Source organism: Lactuca saligna, chromosome 8 (assembly GCF_052625555.1).
Source record: "Lactuca saligna cultivar CGN05327 chromosome 8, ASM5262555v1, whole genome shotgun sequence".
In the NCBI taxonomy this organism is placed as follows: domain Eukaryota; kingdom Viridiplantae; phylum Streptophyta; class Magnoliopsida; order Asterales; family Asteraceae; genus Lactuca; species Lactuca saligna.
The window spans coordinates 156,020,081-156,039,467 of NC_136424.1; the positions used below are offsets into that span (position 1 = coordinate 156,020,081).

Sequence of the window (19,387 nt, forward strand, 5' to 3'; positions counted from 1 at the left end):
GAGTTGGATATTGAGAATCTATGTCTAGATTAGAAACTTTTATGCAAGAAGGATGTTCAAAGGAATGCACTTTGAATGTGAGACTTCACGTCTATAGAATTGTCTTGTAACAATTTCCGATAGAGTACTTTGTAATTTCATTGGCCAAGTCTTGGTGACTTTTGTGCTATGATTTTGCGAAAGGATCGTTGCATAAAATGTTAGAATCTAACATATTCTAGTAGTGGCAAGAACCTTGTGTTCTTACACTAACAGTTAGGATTAAGGAATTGAGAAATGAGCATCATTGGAAAAGTTTTCAATTAATCTATTTCACAAAGCATGGACCATAGGAAACAAAGTATGCATGCTTGGAGCATGGGACAATTGTTGTTGTAATTCAAGTAATGAGTTGATTATTCGAAACATTAAATGATAAATAATGAGTAATCAATATGGTGGATAAATAGAAGTGTTTTATTTACTCTCACAAGTTTGGGGCCATATAGGATTAAGTATTATTGTTATGTTTCAGTTTGCATGTTTTGACTTCCAGAATAACTAGCTTATTCAAACATCCACAGTCGGTCATACGTTGGAAGTAAGTATGAATAAAGACTGTCATGAATCTGTCTGTAGATTGTCTGAAGTGTTTAGACATGGCACAAGTTTGCTGCAGAGTTCATGAGTGCTTTAATAAGATTAGAGTATTGGATTAAACCCATGCTCACTTGGATCACTTCATGGTTTTGTCACGAGTGATTAGTGAGACGATAATATTGTATATTCTTGAAACCGAGACATGTGAGTTGTTATTTGTTGGTCGGTTGCACATTGATAATAAGTAAACGCACTAGTAACTTGGTGTTATAAAACTTATTGTTGTGTGTGATTCGATCAGTAAATGCAAGCGAGCATTTGAGTCGAAGTTTATCCATTCCTTTTATCCAAAGTGGGATAAAAGCAATATTTGTGGGCCTCACGATGATTTAGTGATGATACCTAAGCGCTTGGCCAAGCCGGGACTAAGTTGATGTGTTCAATTGTAGTATGTTATCAGTCGTCATAAATCGAAAGTCGGGAAATAGTATAGAGAGAATGATTGAAATTCATGTCTTTTGTCTATATGATATCTTGAGAATGGAGGAATATATAATCTCTTATCTATAGGACACGCTATCTGATAAGATCAGAGTTGACAGCGGCTTTTGAAAGCTACGATTGCTGATCAGGTTCTGAAGTCATACAGAAAATAGTTATTAGACTTATCCAAGTGGGAGACTGTTGGATTAGTGTCTAAGTCCATAACTATTTTGGTATGTACTTGACCCGATTATGAGCATGGTCCTTTTGGGTTGCCTTCACCATAGCAATATGTAGGATGAATTAAGGAGAGAAAGGTTTAATTATGATTTATTAATATATTATGAGAATAATATATTAAAGGAGAAATCATATTGTTTAATTAATATTAGTCAAAGAATTAATTGATAATTAATTTTGTGGCTAAAAGAGATTAATTAAATTCAGGGGATTGGACTACAATTATTGGATAATTGAGTTATTGGGCTAAGGAATGCTAAAGGAATAAGGGGTGAACGAAATTATGATGGGAGCCCATCATATTTTCGTTCATAGCCTTATCCAGAAGGTTCCATGGGCTGCTTAGAGTTTAAGTTGTCCATTAGGGTTTTGACTGAAACCCTAGCAGCTCACACAAGTATATAAAGGAACCCTTAGGCCCCAAAAATGAGTACAACTGATTCTCTAGGGTTTCTAGTCGTTTTTGGGCAGCCTCTTTTCTTCTCCTCTTCATCCAAGTTGCATATGGTGTTTGTGACTCCATTAGAGGTGCAACACTTGAGGCACTAAGATTTTGAAGCCAATCCAAGCAAGGAATTGATTGTTATTGTTATATAATAATCAAAGGTTTCTCTAAACCCTAATTCAGTTTATTATATGTTAGATCTAGGGTTTATTAGTCTTGGATTCATTGCATGTACAGTCGAGAAAACTAGATCCAAGCATTAGGGTTTGTATGAGCATATAGGATCGTTCTTATGCCTAAAACCCATCATAAAGTTATCCTTTTAGCCTAGCATGAGCCTCCCCTCAAGTGTATGACTCAATTCTAAGCTTAGATTTGCTATTTTGGGGCCTTAAAGCCTTGCATGCACGTAAAGTTTGCAACTTTACGTGAAAAGCATGCCCCAGGAACCTAGATCTATAATTTGGAAGCATTGCATGGCTCCAAGGGGTCTATATGGCTCGAGAACTGATAGGACTCGACGAGTATCAGGGGGAGACTCGGCGAGTCATATGAAGACAGGCATGAACTCGACAAGTTGGATGAACAACTCGGCGAGCCCGATGAATATTGCTATGAACTCGACGAGTTGGATGAACAACTCGGCGAGCCGAATGAAGTTTGCCTAGAACTCGACGAGTTGAAGGAACAACTCGGCGAGTCAAGTGAGTTTCCCCAATGGATTTGATGGTCATAAACGTGTTGAGTGGCAAGCAAGGAAACTCGACGAGTGGACCTTAGATTATCAGTCAAGACCGGATGAACTCGGCGAGTAGATGTTATCCCGGGAAACTCGGCGAGTCACTAGTTGCACTCGACGAGTTGGGGTCAACATGGATTGTTGACTTGATCCTAACTGAAGTGGACCAGGGCAGACTTTAAGGTTAATGACTGGGTATTATATGTCACTTTTGGGTAGTGAGTTGGAGCAGCTCGTGGGGCATATCCAGTCGAAAAAGTATTAGTTCAGCATTCGTATCAGGTGAGTCTTCTCACCATACCTATGGGTCTAAGGCACTAAGGCCGGCTCATTATGTGATTATGGTAGATGTGCTAGACACTCTGTGTTTGCTTTTCTATAAGATTCCATGTTGTATGAAGACCCCGAGGGGAGCCCGTGGCATTGGATGTAAGACCATGTGGGGTAGTCCATGACAGTCCTAGGTAAAGACCATGTGCGGTAGCCCATGACACTGGATGTAAGACCATGTGGGGTAGCCCATGGCAGTCCTAGGTGAAGACCATGTGGGGTAGCCCATGGCACTATTACAGATTTTATGTATGCATGGTTTATGTGTTATGTGTGTAGCTCTATGGCTATCAGGATATGTGATTGTGTGCGGTATGCTCTGGGAAACTCATTAAGCATTTCGCTTACAGGTTGTTGATTGTTGCAGGTACTTCGGAGCCTAAAGGCAAAAGCAAGGCGTGATGACGTGGTGTGTACTCTACCTCTCTTTTGGAAGTTTTGGGGACTTTCTGATGATTTCATAAAAACACAACGTTGGTGTAATGAATGTGAATTGGAAACAAATGTTTTGAAAACTTATGGAATATGTAATCATTTGATTAATTAAAACGAAAAATTTTCTTGGTAAAAATTTGGGTTGTTACAAGTACTACGGATATCCGATTGAATCGGTCTAACCCCTATACAAGTTATAAAACATTTCCACTTTATCTTTCATCCCACTCTCATCGGTTTTCATGAAACCTAAAATACGCCGCCCATAACACCGCCACTGTTGCAGGCTTCCGCAATCGCCACCATGATCTATACCCTAATCTCCTTAAATCATTCACAAATACAACATCAATGTCTATATTTTGTATTTTTTTTGTTCATGTAATAAAACTAGATTATGTGCATGTTTATTATGCTAAAGTCTGGTCTTTTTATGTTTCCAGTATTCCGATTACTCTCCTAATCAGTCCAGAGCACGAAAAGCAACGTTATTACATTCTTTGGAGCCACATTTGAAAGAAGGGTATTAGAGGGATATTTATCATTGAAAAATAGCAAATTAATTTTATTTTTTAACCACTTCTGGCATTGTACTTTGATGCATTTTCTTATTTGAGCATTATAATTTGAATAAAATGAAATGGAAGTGGGGTGTTTTGATGAACAAATCAACTAAACTTGAACTTAGCTTGTGCTTACTAAGATTGAATTTTGATAGATTGCTTATGGAACCAAACTACAATGAGAAGAAGCACAAGTCATGCAACAATATGAGGTTGGGCGGTCTCCTTTTTGTGATTTATAGTTTATATATTTTTCATATCTATTTTACCTACAAGGGTGAGAAAACAGAAAGTTGATTGATTTTTTAACTTCATTAATATTGAATATGATTGTTACGATGTTAGTATGAGATATTATAGATAATTTACTAAACCAAGATATGGAATGTTTCTTCCTTTCTTGTTCTTGTTCAACAATTTGGTTTCTTGATCCCTCGATAATTTACTAAAATTTCAATAGCCATACGTCTATTTCATGAAACCCTTTTCTAGCTCTAACAAGTTGAAGATGCAATATACCTTGTATTAGTTTTTTTATGCAAAACTCTTGAAATTTCTGTCCCAAAAGTGCTGCCAAAAGACCCTCGTATCAACCATATAACCCTTGGGTTTGTGCTATATATTAGACATAATCTTACATGCCTTGATACGCACGATGCTTATGACCTGCAGCCTAAATTTCCTTCCTATTTAACCTTGTTTGATGCTGGAATAACTATAAATATAATTATGTGTGTACAGCTATGCGGTTATTTTAAGAAGCTTACACATAGAGTTATGCTTTTGTGACAACTCGAGGCACAAAACCTAACAGTTTTCTTGAGGCCATGCATAACTATCTACATGAGGCTAACATTTGAGTTGATTATTTAAGCCCCTTAATGAAACTTACAACTTGACAATGTAATCCACTATGAAGTAAAATAAAGTAATATCTCATGTAATTTGGTTACTGTTTTGTGTGGTCAAAGTGATGTCAGTCTGTACATAGTGTTAAAAGTTAAATTAAATAAATAGATAATAGAATCATGATCATCTTATGAACATATATATGCCGGTAAGAATTATTTGATTAATATACTTTTTTCACTTATAAGTAAAACGTGACAAGGAGTCTAACTTAGATCTGTGTTTTGGCTATAAATTTATGACGTCAAATGTGAGTTTAAATTAAACAAAATTATGATAGCGTCTAGGATATATTTCCAACTTACGAAAGCTTATAATCAAAGATAATAAGACTACTAGACTTTAGACTATTAATATATAATCGAAGTATTAGTATATAACCTAAATGCATATATATATTATGTTTAGGTCCGTTCGACAGTTTACGAAGATTACGAGCTGATCAAGCTAAATAGAAGTCCGTTTGCTGAATATTAAGGTGTGTCGATAGACTTTTCATAAACCTTATACATAGTCGAAAAATACCTTTCGGAAACGGCTCGATTAGTCAAATTAGAATATTATTAATTGTTGATTATGCCCCTATGTGCAATATAAGATATGTCATTGTTTTGCCTTTTGTGACATTTTTATGCTTAGTAAATTTGGTAGATATGTCTATCTTGGTACTTGATACGATTAATTGCCACTATGATATGCTATATGAAATGATTGTTATGTGACTATGATCTTGTTCAGTATTTTCTGGGTATAAATATTATGAATCTTGATTATGATAATTCGAATATTGCATGATTGTACTTGATTTACGATCGATTATGCAGGGTTATGCGTAGAGGGCAAGGGTAGAACCTAACACTTAGCATGAAACCCTATCCGGATACCTTCGAGCCTCGTTGGTTGAAAAATACCTTCTAGGAAAAGAGCTTAAGCTATTTACGAGTTGCTCGGTCTTTCTAGATGCCCGTGCGACACATGGTACGTATACACTTCGGTTTTGCAGACTGAAGTGATGTTGGCCATTCGAACGAGGCTTGTACAAACATCACTTAAGTGTTGGGAGGTGTAGGATGAATGCCACGGCTTCTACCAACATCATAACTTAACTTAACTGGGTAAGAACCAAAACCACCAAATAGTGACCTTTTTTGCTAATAAACTTTTTTTTTTTTTTTTTTTTTGGATTTTACACTAATAAATTGACAAACAACATGAACCATTTTTGCAATTTTGTATTTTAAATATTATAATTTTTTTTTCTAAAAACCTATTTGTTCCTGTTTAACTTGTCAGTTTTTACTTGCTTTATGGTAAACCGGCCGGTTTTTCGTAGTTTGGCTACATCCGTTTTTTTTTTTTTAAGTTTAAGAACCGGTAACCAGTTACCGGTTGAATCAGCTAATCCTGTCTGGTTTTCAAAATCCACATTAGCAAAATCCAACACATCAACACAACCGACCCATAGTGAGTCAGCAAAACTAGCAAATCAAAATGTCATGTCAACGTAAACTGAGTTGACCGGTAAAAATATAAACATTGTAGAAATTGAAAAACTTAATGATTAAACTATAACAGAATATAGCAAAAAATAATGCAATGTCAAAATCGAATTTTTGTTAAATCTTAATCACTTTCTTGCCATTTGCAATATAATATACGGTATTTAATCCAAAAAACTAGAATCAAGAAATCATGATGTTCCTTAGTGTGATTAACCAATCAAAGCACCATGTTCTGAATTTTTTTTTTCAAATCTTCATTTACTCGGTGAAATTCTCAAACAAGCACATACAATTACTCATCAACATCTATTTCAAAAGATAAATAAAAAAAGAAATGAGCAGTGGGAATTTTAGCATTTTCACTAGGGATGAGCGTAGGCGGGTACCCGCCTCATTTGACGAAAACCGAAACCGACGGTTCCTAGAAAATTAGAACCGGAACCGGTCTAGACAATTTTTAAATTTTTAAAACCAGTCCCGGAACCGGCGGTTCCGGTTCCAGGAGCGGGTAACCCTCTTACATCAACCTTATTAATTTTTTTCGATAAAACTACAATTTATTTCGGTCGGAATCGAATCAATTCGGATCAAAGACGATTCGGATCAAAGACGAACAAAATTGAACCAATATTTTCTAAATCGGTCAAAATAACACACACACACACACACACACACACATATATATATATATATATACCGGCGACGGGTACCCAGCGGGTAGCAGTTCCTAAAAAATAAGAACCGGAACCGGAACCGCTTAAGATGGTTCGGTAACTTTAGGAATAGGAACCGGAACCGTTTAAGGCGGTTCCAACCGACAGTTTCAAGGTGGTTCCGGTTCCGAAGGCGGGTACCAAATTCCGATGCTCATTCCTAATTTTCACATCAAAACCAAACAAAAAGATACACGAAGAAATTTTAAAATATTACCTCGCATTCATGACCTTTTTTAGAGATAAACTCATGGTTTCCCTCGTAGCCTAACATTTTTTCTTGTGGAAAATATGTAAGAAGAGGCACACAGTGCTTACGGTTTTAATTCTAAGCAGAAAACATTTGATTGAAAATTATAATTGTTGACATGAAAATAACTCCTGGTTAAATTTTGCTTGATTTTAGAGATATAAAAAGTCATAGTTTGCCTATATGATCCTTTTTAGAACATATTCTTTTTAGCAAATGGATTACAATTATCGTGTTTTCTTTTTATATATTCGAATTATAAAGACATAAATTATTAAGTATGATTTAAAAACATTTTAACAGTTCCCTTTAATAATACTTATTTCATATACTATTCGAAAATATAAAACATGGTTTGATACAAGTAAAACACAATAGCAGATAAATTTAAACATAAATCATAAATGCATGTTAGTTGCTATGTTGGTGATTTGTATTACCAATGTGTATTTAAATGTAATGGATTAATTTGTTGACCAAATACAATCTTGATAAATATTAAACAAGTAAGGTATGTGCCAAGTACACATTTGTTTGAGTTTGTTCAAGATTCAAAATACACTAAATGAACGGGGTCCGGGGGCAACGCCCTGATAGCGGGGTCCAAGGGGCAAAGCCCTTAGCTGGGGTCGAAAATTAAACCCGGTTTTGACCTTTTTGAAGAACGTGGTTTTATAAAAATTAACCTGATTTTGATATTTTTAAAGAACCCGAATTTATAACAATTTGTGATGATTACAAAATTGTCATGTGGTAGTTTTTGGCAGTGTTTCAGACAAGCAATTTTAGAACAAAGGAGTTATCTCCTATTATTTGGTCATTCTTGTTTTTTAGTTCGGTAAACAACACGGAATCATAACTCTCAAACATTCTCTGTTTTTGATAATTTATGAGTTTCATCCGATTAAAGATTTTGAGAGTACCAACGAAATACTTTGATCTGAAAGTGAACTTCACGACTCTGAGATTATTCGAGCAATTCAAATTCTTATCCCGTGTTTCTAACATGCTACGTATTCATCTTGACGCTTCTTCTATTCCTCAACTGCTGACATTACCTCTTCAATCTCCGGTCATACCAACTTTCCTAAGAAAAACATATTATCATAAACCTTATCCAATAATTAACCATTTTCAAAAAAAAAAAAAAAATCAAAAAATCAAAAAATCATCCTATGAATCCCCCCATCTTTTACAAAATGGTTTTATAAAAATTCATCATCTAATTTGTTATTTTTAAGGAATTCATGTATTTAAACAAAATATCATGTGATAATAACATTTAATAAAATAAAAATATTATTACAATATGTGTAGCTCCAAACCGTGCACAACATGGGCAGCCGCCTATGGCCTATTGTTCCAAGGGGTCCAAAAATTTTATAGGTTATATAATATTTTAATCCATTTTTAAGAAAAGAATAAGATAAATTAGAAGAAACTAGAGGTAACGAAATTCATAGGTTCATATTAGATATACTATTAGAATAGACGGGAAGGAAAGCGTGTGTATGATTATCATTGTTCATCAGAAGATGGGTATGTACAACCAAAATTAAAGGAAGGGGAGGGGTCAAATCAATAAATTGGTAACCTATGACCTTACGACCTATGCAAAAACAAAGCAACAGTTGAATGGATCGGTCGATTTGGTCGTCTCAACTCTCAAATCTTAATTGTAAGAATCTCATTGCATTTTGAATGTTGTTAACCATTATTGTCATCGTAGGATTATATGTTTCAGAGTTGAAATTACTAAGGAATTATTTAAGATAATCGATGCCGAAAGATCGAATGGTTTGACTATTTTATGTATAGAAAAATATATTTTCCATAAATTTGATCCATGCTATTTTTAATGATTTCGTATCCACAAAAAAAAACAATTTCATATATATCTTTATTAACCTTTAAAATATCATATTTATCTGACTTAATATCTAAATACTATAATCACATTTCTTAAATTTTAAAATATCATATTTACCGAAATTTATTTTTTAAACTTTTATAATCAGTTTTTTATACTTTTTAATCATATTAATTTATCAAAAAAGCTAACCAACCATATCGCCCTTCAATATTAAAACTTTTGGCATACATTGGATTGATCGAATTAGCCCTAATTATCTAAACATGGGATGGAGATCGACTCCTAACCCTAAAAAACTGTTTTACCTATCAAAACTAGGGATGAGATTTAGAACTGGAAAACCGGACCGGAACCAAAACCGTTAGAAACCGGAATATGTAAAACCGGTACGGGTCCCGGGTTTAAGGAATGACTATATCCGGGTTCCGGGTAATCCGGATTTCGGGTCCTTCGGGTCCGGGTAGACCGAGTTTAAAAACCGGAACCGTGTTAGGAACCATAACTCGTTTTAAGGGCCGAAACTTGTTTCAATGAAAAGTTTAAAACATGCATATTTCATTCGTTTGAAGTCGGATTGGCATGAGGTTTTTAGTTTTTACATGATTTTAGACTATAATTTTATCATTTTTGGGTTTATAATCATTAACTTATAGTCTCTCAAAGTCGGGCTATCAAAGCTGGAAGTTTTATATTTTTCAGGCTTTTTTTTGTATTTTGTGATAGTTTTAAAACATGCATATCTCATTCGTTTAAAGTCGGATTGACATGAGGTTTTTTCCATAGTATAGTTTATAGTTTTTACATGATTTTAGACTATAATTTTATCATTTTTGGGTTTATATTCATTGACTTATAGTCTCTCAAATTCGGGATATAAAAGTTGGAAGTTTTATGTTTTTCTGTATTTTTTTGTATTCTGTGATAGTTTTAAAACATGCATATCTCATTCGTTTAAAGTCCAATTGGAATGAGGTTTTTTCCATAGTATGGTTTACAGTTTGTACATAATTTTAGACTATAATTTTGTCATTTTTGGGTTTATATTCATTGACTTATAGTCTCTCAAAATCGGAATATCAAAGCTGGAAACTTTATGTTTTTCAGCTTTTTTTTATATTCTGTGATAGTTTTAAAACATGAATATCTCATTCGTTTAAAGTTGGAATCGCATGAGGTTTTTTCCAGAGTGTAGTTTATAGTTTATACATGATTTTAGACTATAATTTTATTATTTTTGGGTGTTTATTCATTGACTTATAGTCTCTCAAAGTTGGGATATCAAATCTGAAAATTTTATGTTTTTCAGCTTTCTTTGTATTTTGTGATAGATTTAAAACATGCATATCTAATTCGTTTGAAGTCGGAATAGCATGCGGCTTTTTGGAAAATGTAGTATAGAGTTTGTACACGATTTTATACTATAATTATGTCATTTTTGGTTTCATATTCATTGATTTATAGTCTCTCAAAGTTGGGATATCAAATGTGTGAATTTATTTTTCTCAGCCTTATTTTTGTAGTTTGTGAAATTTTAAAACATGCATTCGACCCACTTTACCCGATTCCCCAGGTTTTTCGGTTTTAGACTCACTTTATCTGGTTCCATTTGACCCACTTTGATATTTCCGGGTTTTCCAGTTCTAGAACCACTTTACCCGGTACCTTATCCGGAACCGAACCGTAACCGGTTCCTATATACCGGTCCAGTTTCCGGTCCTAAAAAATCGCATTAACCGGTTCCCGGGTTTTCCGGGTCCGGGTTTACCGGTCCAGGTTTGGACCCACTCTCATCCCTAATCAAAACAGTATCAATCCAGTCGATACCCACCAGACCTTTTCCCCTGAATTCGACTCCCAATCGTTACTAGACTGGAACATACTCCTACCCATCGAAGAACTCCCTAAAATGTTCCAAGAAATCCTCAATCCCTTCCACTCTGTAGAGGATCCAAGAGCCAAATACGATAAATTATTATTCTATGGCAAAAATCTTCAACCCCTTGAAGACCAATTCAATACTAACAAAAACAAGGTCGCAAATTGTGTTTCTCAGGTCTGGTTACAAGCTTATTTTGATTCTAGTAATAAAAATATGATTTTTGAGGCTTATTCTGATTCCGTACTGACCAAAGGTTTAGCAATTTTATGGATTCAAGGTGTGTTTGGTCACCATGTGCAATCTTGAGGTTTTCCAAGATTTCATTGTTCATTTGGGTTTGTAACAGATTTTGACACCTTCTAAAAACAATGGGTTTTTGAATATTTTGAAAGCAATGGAAAAAGGCCTTAACTTTATAAGTAAAAGGCTAGAAGGTGAGAAATGGATTGAATCGTCTACCCATATATCAAATCCGTAAAAAAATTGGAATCTAATTTAAAATTTAAGAAATCCGTTGAGAATTCAAATATTGACGACTCAAAATCCGATGGTGATTCACAAATCGAGAACCCTAATATTAATGGAGAATGGTGTTTTGGGAAGTATAAGACAAATGATATCAACGATTCTAAAAGAGCGGCCTTAAACCAATCGAATTCAAAGTCAAAGATGTATTTAGCATGGTGGACATGCACGGGGTGAAAGGTAGAAATGAGACACTTTTTAATTTGAAAGTGGTTTCAATGGAGTTTGAAAGGAAGAGCATGATTAATAGGCATCGACGGGAATTCATTCAAAATGTATTGCGAAAGGGTTTTAATAATGAGAGGGTAATTTGGTCAATTAACTTTATTTGATAAATTAATATAATTTTAAAATAGAAAAAGTTATTAAAACAGTTTAAAAATTGTTTTAAAAATAAATTTGGTAACATATTATATTTTAAAAGTTAAGAAAAAGTAAATATGACTATATTTATATCTTTGAAAAACTTTTTTATTTTCTATTGCTTGAGGCCAAAAATGTAGTTGGATCGGGCACAAGTAAAAATGGTTTGATAATATCGACCAAACAATGAAAGAGGTGGGCCCATTGAGTCGGCCCTAAATGCCTAAAGCATGAACGGAAAGAAAAAACAAAACAAAACACATTTACTAAAATATAAAGTAATTGATAATATGGACCAATACATAGATGCTAGAACATTCATGCATTTTAAATAAATTGCTCAGGCAGGTTGAAATATATATATATATATATATATATATATATATATATATATATATATATATATATATATATATATATATATATATATATATATATATATATATATATATATATATTAAAATGTCATGCAAGAAAACAATGTAACAAATATAACAGAATCTTAGATTTGGAGTTAGATGTTAAATATCTTCTCCTAAAATTACATTAGAATATAAATAGAAGAGTAGAATAATACTTGATCTTAACGGAAAGGGAAGAAACTACCCCTTTTTTTCTTTGGGGTTTTTGTTGTTTTTGGTGTTATTAGTGCAGCTGAAGCAGGGACCAAAGTCAAGAGGAAGTCTTTGTAATCGCCCAAACAAGTATTTCCAATCCTCTCACAGAGAGATTTCTTACCCCTTTTAGTGAATTCTCCATCGATTAGGGCGAGGTCAATGCTGTTCCGTGTCACTATTACACGTGTCAATGTGTCAGCACTCCGGGATGAAAATGAATCCTCCAGCACCTTCGTAAAATAGCCAACCGGGTCTTCAATACATTGTTGGACGATTTCAAACATTTTGTTTGTTTTAACATCCTTCAAAATAAAAATAAAAAAGTATGTTAGCCATTACAATAACCCATGCTTATATAGAAACAAAATGTATGTACATCAAATGGAAAATCAATGTTGTTTTTCATCCATGAGTTGATGGATGTAATCCGATCATCTGTCATCTTCTTCAACACGTCTTCTGCTTTGCCTGCGCCCACTATTCCACAGAAATCACCGTTGCGTCTCCAGTGTTCTAAATCCATCTTCCCTTTGTACGGGAGTTCACACACCCCCAACAAAACCTGTTTATTCAAACATTTAAAATTATATATTTTTTAAGTAGGTAGAAAAAAAAAAAAAAAAAAAAAAAAAGATACAATATAATTCACCTGAAGGTCAAGGGTTTTGGGGGTAATGGCTTTGAGGTCTTCTTTGAAGTTTGTTCTAAAGATGGCGTCATATGCCATGCTAAATCCCACGATCTCTGGCAATGTTCTAGTGCACATTAATTCAACTACCACCTTTTTTTGGTGGAAGTTTTCCAGGTCGTTCAAGGCAACATGCAGTAGGCGGGCATCCCTTTCAAAAGGATGTTGGGAATACATAACCAATGCATTCTGTAACATATAAAGTTCTAAACCAATAAATATATAAAACACATAATGTTATGATCAGTTAGTTTTTATGAAGTAAAATACTTTATATTTGGTAGGTTTTGCTTATCCAGTTGTCAACATATGCTGATATATATACCTGATCTTATGATAGATTAAAGTACCAGGATGTTCTTGGTACAATTACATGACATCAAGTGTATGAAAAAACTAGCATTGTACTTACAGAAATTCTTTTTTTTCCAGCATATTTTATAGAGAAATAAATTTTAATAATAAAACTCTAGAAATTGGATTTTCATTATAAAAGTTTGATTTCCTAATTTGCTAGAAAAAGTATGATTCTATAAAGTATTTTGCATGAAATAGTATGATGCTATAAGATAGTAACTTTGGATTTTCTAAAATTAACCTGCTTCCATTTACTAACTGTTATTTGTATATTGTTTTATCCCAATACACTTAAGAGCTGGATTCTTTGTTTAAGAATAAAGGGTACATTGATCATTTCTGGAATAATTGTGATTTTGTTTTTTTAGGATCAAAAGATGGTGCAAGAATAAGAGGAAAGGGCATTTTGGTCCTTTTATTATGCTATGGGGTTTGACTAATAAAAGTAGAAGGAAAGAGGATCCTTGAAGAGGGGGTTAGGTTTTTACTTTTGAGTTTTGGGTGAAATAAAAAAAAGTAATAAAAGTAAAGGGTATTTTTGGTATTGGGTGCATGAATTGTCCGAATTTGATTTATATCACAAGATTGGATTACCAATGTGTTACATTCCCTCGCCTTTTCTGAAAATAAGGCCAGAGGTCGATAAATTATTCACCCACACAACAATTTTATGTAAAATTATTATTTTCAAAAAATTTAATGTTTACTTTATTTTAATAAGGTCTCACATCTAGATGATTATATATAAAGAGAAAACATGGAATTACTATTACTCCTCAGGTTGGGGAATTGTAAAAATCTAGGATTCTAAAAAAATTGTTTGATACAAGTTAAAAAAAAACAAGTCAAGAACAACTCACTTTGAACACCAGAAATCGGGCCTCCAAATTATTTTGATGGTCATAGTTGAAAATCGGCTTAAGGCCATTGAAATCTTCCACCCCAGAAGAATCACCAAAGACATTTTGCATGACATCTTTACTCAAATTCCCGAAAGTGTTCACTATACTAACCTCGTGGATCCCCATGCCTGCATTATATTGTCATGTTAGGTTATTACAGCAAAAACGATGTTTTGTAACGTCCGACGAAAATTTTAGCTGGAAAGTAAAGATTTTAGCAAAAAGGAATGAACTTTTTTTTTTTTTTTTTGCATATTCAAACATATCAAATAGTAGCTACATTACATGAGATATAGGTAATCTTAAAAATGAAATAAAAAAAAAAAAAAAAAAAAAAAAAGTAAAATCAAACCATCAAGAGCGTCTTGTAAATCTTCGTTTTCAATTACAGACGTCATTGCTTAACGACGGAGAGAGAGGGGGAGAGAGCAAGAGAGGGTTTTTGTGTGTGTGTGTGTGTCTCGAGTAAGGAAGCAAGAGGGGATTTGTGCGTGTTTGTCCGCGCCTACAAGAAGCAATATAGAGGGAGAGTGTAATAAAAAAATGAAAATTATCTTACCCTTCGATTTTTTAAATATACCCTTAACTTTTGAATCCCTTTCCAAAAAGAAAAATTATGTTTTTTTTTTGTTATATGTCTAAAAATGAAAATTAGGTTTTTAATTTGAATATTACCTCTAATACGACAATCTCATAAAAAGACCATACCAACTTTGCTATTTATTTTTTTTGCTTTGTTTATTTTATTTTTTTAATTACCTATATTATTAAGATAATTAGTTAATTACTTGGGTCTCGCCTATACGTGCACAAAAAACCGGTCTCGGGAACCGAACCGCCTCCATGAATGAAAATCAGTTCATGCGGTTCATCATGAACTGATCCATTTGGTTTAGGACCCAACTGATGGTTTCCATCGATTTGAACATACTACTGTTGGGACCGGTTTAGAACCGGATTTTCTAGGAAGCAATATTACATTTTTTTCTATCTTTTTCTAAAGGCTATATAGCTATTTCAGGCCATTAGAGGCTCGCTTTTTGGCCCCTTTTGTCCATATTAACCCTTCATTGTACATACATGTATTAGATGTTGAGGCTTAATCAAACTACTAAAAACTCTCTTTGAATAAAAAGAACTCTCTCAAATTAAGCAATGGATTTGGATTCTGTTGGTAGTGTGCACAGCTGAGTGGTCCGTTTGTACGTTGCTGGTGGCAGGGGTAAACGGTGGTCATGAGTAGTGAATGATCTTAGGTTTTTTTTTTTATTGAGAGAGGAAGAAAACTCGTTTAGTAGAAAGAGAAATGAGATGATTTCAGCGAAGGAGAAGAAGAACGAATATAAGGGAAGGTGGAACGCCTGGTTTCCGATATGAAATTATTTTTTCTAATTATTTATAATTTTCTTGGAGGACTCGGCGTGTTGGAAGCCTCAACACGGCGTGTCGAGTGGTTTTTGGCCGCAAAATTTAATGAGTCAACTCGGCGAGTCAATGTGCCTCAACTCGACGAGTTGGCAGTTGGGAAGGAAACCCTAATTTTTAGGGTGTTGCACCCTATTTAAAGGTCTTAAGTCCCTTGGCTGGTGTCCCTACCAGCCTCCTCTGTCCAAAAACCCTAAAATCGAGCTTTACCTTCCATTATTGTGTGTGTGAGCTTAGGGGAGAGCCTTGAGTGTTCATTTTTGGTGCATGTTGAAGGAGCTAAGGAATTAGGAGTTGATTGGCTTGAAGAAGAAGTCTTGGATCCAGAATCACTAGCTCAATTGTCAAGTTGTTGAGGTATCAGGTTCTCACCTTGCTTAATAGTTGCTTAGATCTCTTCTTGGGTTAGATTGTATGCTTTTAGCCATGGATGGATGGTTGATGGGGGAGTAGGACGTCTTAAGTGTTTATTCTTTTAGATCTAAGATCTAAATGAGCTCTTTTGGCATAAAGATGCCAACTTTATGGTCTTAAGGGCTTAATGCATTCATTAAGTCCTTCTTTTTGCCTCTTATGAGCATTTGAGCCTCTCCTAGTCATGCATGAGCGTAAAGTTGGAAACTTTACATGGCTATTCAGCTTTAAGCGCCAGATCTGTAGTTTGGGGTTATGCCTTTAGTGATTAAGTGCTTAATGATTAAGCCCTCAACCTTTTAAGGCCTAAGGTTTGGGTTTTAAACCCATTTTGGTGGTTCTTAGTGGTAAACGTCACACCCCCAGCCGAGGCGGCGGAATACGCCAGGCTGTGCAACTTAGTTTATGGATCACAAGCAAATCGAATATACATCACAAGTTACAACAATAACAACATAGCAGTTACATTACACTTTAAGGTTTGAATACAAGGTTCATAATAATGATAAACTCATAAATTTGCCTTATCATATAGGCTGGCATAACAAAAGCTAAATAAAACTAGGTCGCTTGAAATCCATGACTAATCTTCTGACTGGAAGCTCGCTTGGTGATATCCTAAGAATACATGTAGTTTTGAGGGTCAAAACAATGTTGGTGAGAGTTCACAAGTATTCTGTTAACCGCAGTACTGATACTTTAAATGACTAAAAAGTATTCCATTTATAGTTTAAATCATGTTTGAAAATGTTTGATAAAAGAGAAATTTATAAGTAAATTCATACTTAAAGTATTTCATAGACAGAGAAATCGTGAGTAAAGTTCATACTTAAAATGTTTTATAATAGAGAAATCATGAGTAAATCCATGCCCAAAATGTATAGTAATCAGAGAAACTGTGAGTAAATCTATACTCAAAATGTTTGGTACTTAGGGAACCGTGAGTAAATACATACTCAAAATGTTTGGTACTCAGAGAACCGTGAGTAAATCCATACTCAAAAAGTTTGGTACTCAGAATACCGTGAGTAAATCCATACTCAAAATGTTTGATAATCGGAGAATCCGTATCCGTGGTTTCCAGATTATGAAATCTAGTTAATGCTTATAGTGAGTCCTATAACCGAGCTATGTGACTGTACCTACCCCTACGACGCTTCATTGGATGTCGTAAAATTGTTTTAGATATTTATCACCCGCTTCGATTGATCGGTCGAGGTTGTAGCTAGCAACCACGGGTGGGGGTGTCAATCCATATAGATCTATACATACGTATCTCAGCTCCGAATATTAACGGTTATAGTGGTGTGGGTCTTCTAAGTGTTTGTTTGCACTTAAGGTAATGAATAATGTCTCACTCATAAGGCCCTTAACTAGAGTTTGTCATGAAAATCGGTTATACTCGATAAGAAAATCCATAAAAAATGTGTAATGCTCGTCCAAACAAGTGGTAAATCCCATGGTAGTGTACACAGTACATAAATGATTTCAAAATAAGAGTTTGATAACTCGTATATGTACGTTTAGTATGAACTTGAAATACTACAAATGTGGTAACTTTTTATGACATAAGTTTTTTTAACATATTTTTTCATAAAATCATAATATTTTGTATGCAGAAATCATTTGTTATCTATAGTAGTTGTATTTAAAAAAAAAACGGTAACAAATTTGCATAAAACATATTTATCACTAGTTTATTTGTAAATGAAATATTATTTAACAAAATAATATTTAATAACTAGTTTTGAATTCAATAAGTGTTTGTCAAGATCAATATGTGTATATATATATATATATATATATATATATATATATATATATATATATATATATATATATATATATATATATATATATATATATATATATATATATATATATATATATATATATATATATATGGCACATTTATTCTCCCCCAAAGCGTAAAAATATTAAAAAGGGGCCGTATACACTCACCCTTGAAGCGTGAACGAGTATCGAGGGTGAAATTTGTTGCGAAAGTCGTTTTGTGACGTTCCATGCTCTTAAAACGAATCACCGGTCTATTTAATTTTACGTAATAACCAGGAGGGTAGTTTTGGTATTAGTTATTGAGTATAAGTTGGTTTTTAATATAACAAATAAATTCAAGGGGTTAATCTTGCTAAAAGTTTTCGACAAGGGACTGATCTCGTAAATTATTTCAAAAACAGGGGCTGAAAGTGCACATTCTCAGCCTAAGTCACAGTTTTGGACCCATCTTGCTATGATTTTTCGAGGGAAGGGACTGTTCCTGATTATTTTAAGGACAGTTTAGGAGTTTGGATTCAGTTTGTAAGGAAATTACATGGGAAAGGCCATTCTGTTTATTCAGCCTAAGTCACAGTTTTGGGCCATTCTGTTTATTTTGATACATCTTCAGGGTCTGTTTTTAACGATCTGAATAAAAGTTTTCACAGTGTCGTCTTCTTTCTCTCGCTACAGGTACATGAACTGGAACAAGACCTGTTCGTTGGGTCTCTTAGTTCTCGGCTGTATGCTCGACAATGAGTCATCGGAACGAAATGGCGAGGATGGAGATGACTTACCGGAGGCATCCCGGCGGAAATGGCGTCGGAGAATGGCGACGGTGGCAGTGAGCGGGGATGTAGGTGAGTGGCGGAGCTCCGACGGCCTCTTCCCGCCTGGTTTTAGCTTCCGTTTGACGGGAACGATGATTTGGAGAGATATGGGAGGCCGGAACTTATCAGCAGCAGCAGTTGAGCGGTGGCAGCAAGCGGGATGGGTGGCAGTCGACTGTAGCTCCAACTTTCGTTTTCTTGCTGCTCCGATGAGTTCGACGAGGGGGTCAAAAGGAAGCAGCAGCTGACGACGGTGGTGCTTCATAGTAACGGAGACGTGATGGCAGTTGGTTGATTGCGGTGGCAGCCTCCTGCTGCCTCCGTTTCTCCTCCTGTTTTCGCGAGAATTAACAAACCGATGGATTCAGGGGCATTTTGGGGTTTTCTCCGATCAATAGAAGATAAAAGAGTGAGGATAGAGGTGGTGGTTGGTGTTTACTATGGTGGTGATTGATTATCTGGACAGAAGAGGGGATTAGGGGCTGTTGGTTGACAACGGGTGGCCAATGGTGGTGTTTCACGGTGGTTCAAGAACACCGGTGGTGACAAT

At 34.6% G+C, this 19,387-nt stretch overlaps 1 protein-coding gene across 1 annotated transcript; it reads right to left on the reverse strand.

Annotated features, from left to right (window-relative positions):
* Positions 1 to 12,302: 12,302 nt before the first annotated feature.
* On the reverse strand, positions 12,303 to 14,903 carry LOC145012877 (annexin D4-like). The gene is made up of 5 exons (XM_078971676.1): positions 14,745 to 14,903; positions 14,351 to 14,520; positions 13,095 to 13,322; positions 12,822 to 13,007; positions 12,303 to 12,747 (listed from the first exon to the last, which is right to left on the reverse strand). Exons 1-5 carry the CDS (start codon positions 14,788 to 14,790, stop codon positions 12,412 to 12,414), a joined length of 966 nt encoding a protein of 321 aa, XP_078827802.1. The 5' UTR covers positions 14,791 to 14,903; the 3' UTR covers positions 12,303 to 12,411.
* Positions 14,904 to 19,387: the final 4,484 nt, after the last annotated feature.

Bases quoted from the DNA above. Each gene is read 5' to 3' on its own strand.
- LOC145012877 (XM_078971676.1), bottom strand. From the start codon at position 14,790: ATGACGTCTGTAATTGAAAACGAAGATTTACAAGACGCTCTTGATG. The intron at 13,008-13,094 runs GTGAATTATATT...TTGAATAAACAG, and splicing joins CCAAAACCCTTGACCTTCAG to GTTTTGTTGGGGGTGTGTGA. The intron at 12,748-12,821 runs GTACATACATTT...TTTATTTTGAAG, and splicing joins ACATTGATTTTCCATTTGAT to GATGTTAAAACAAACAAAAT.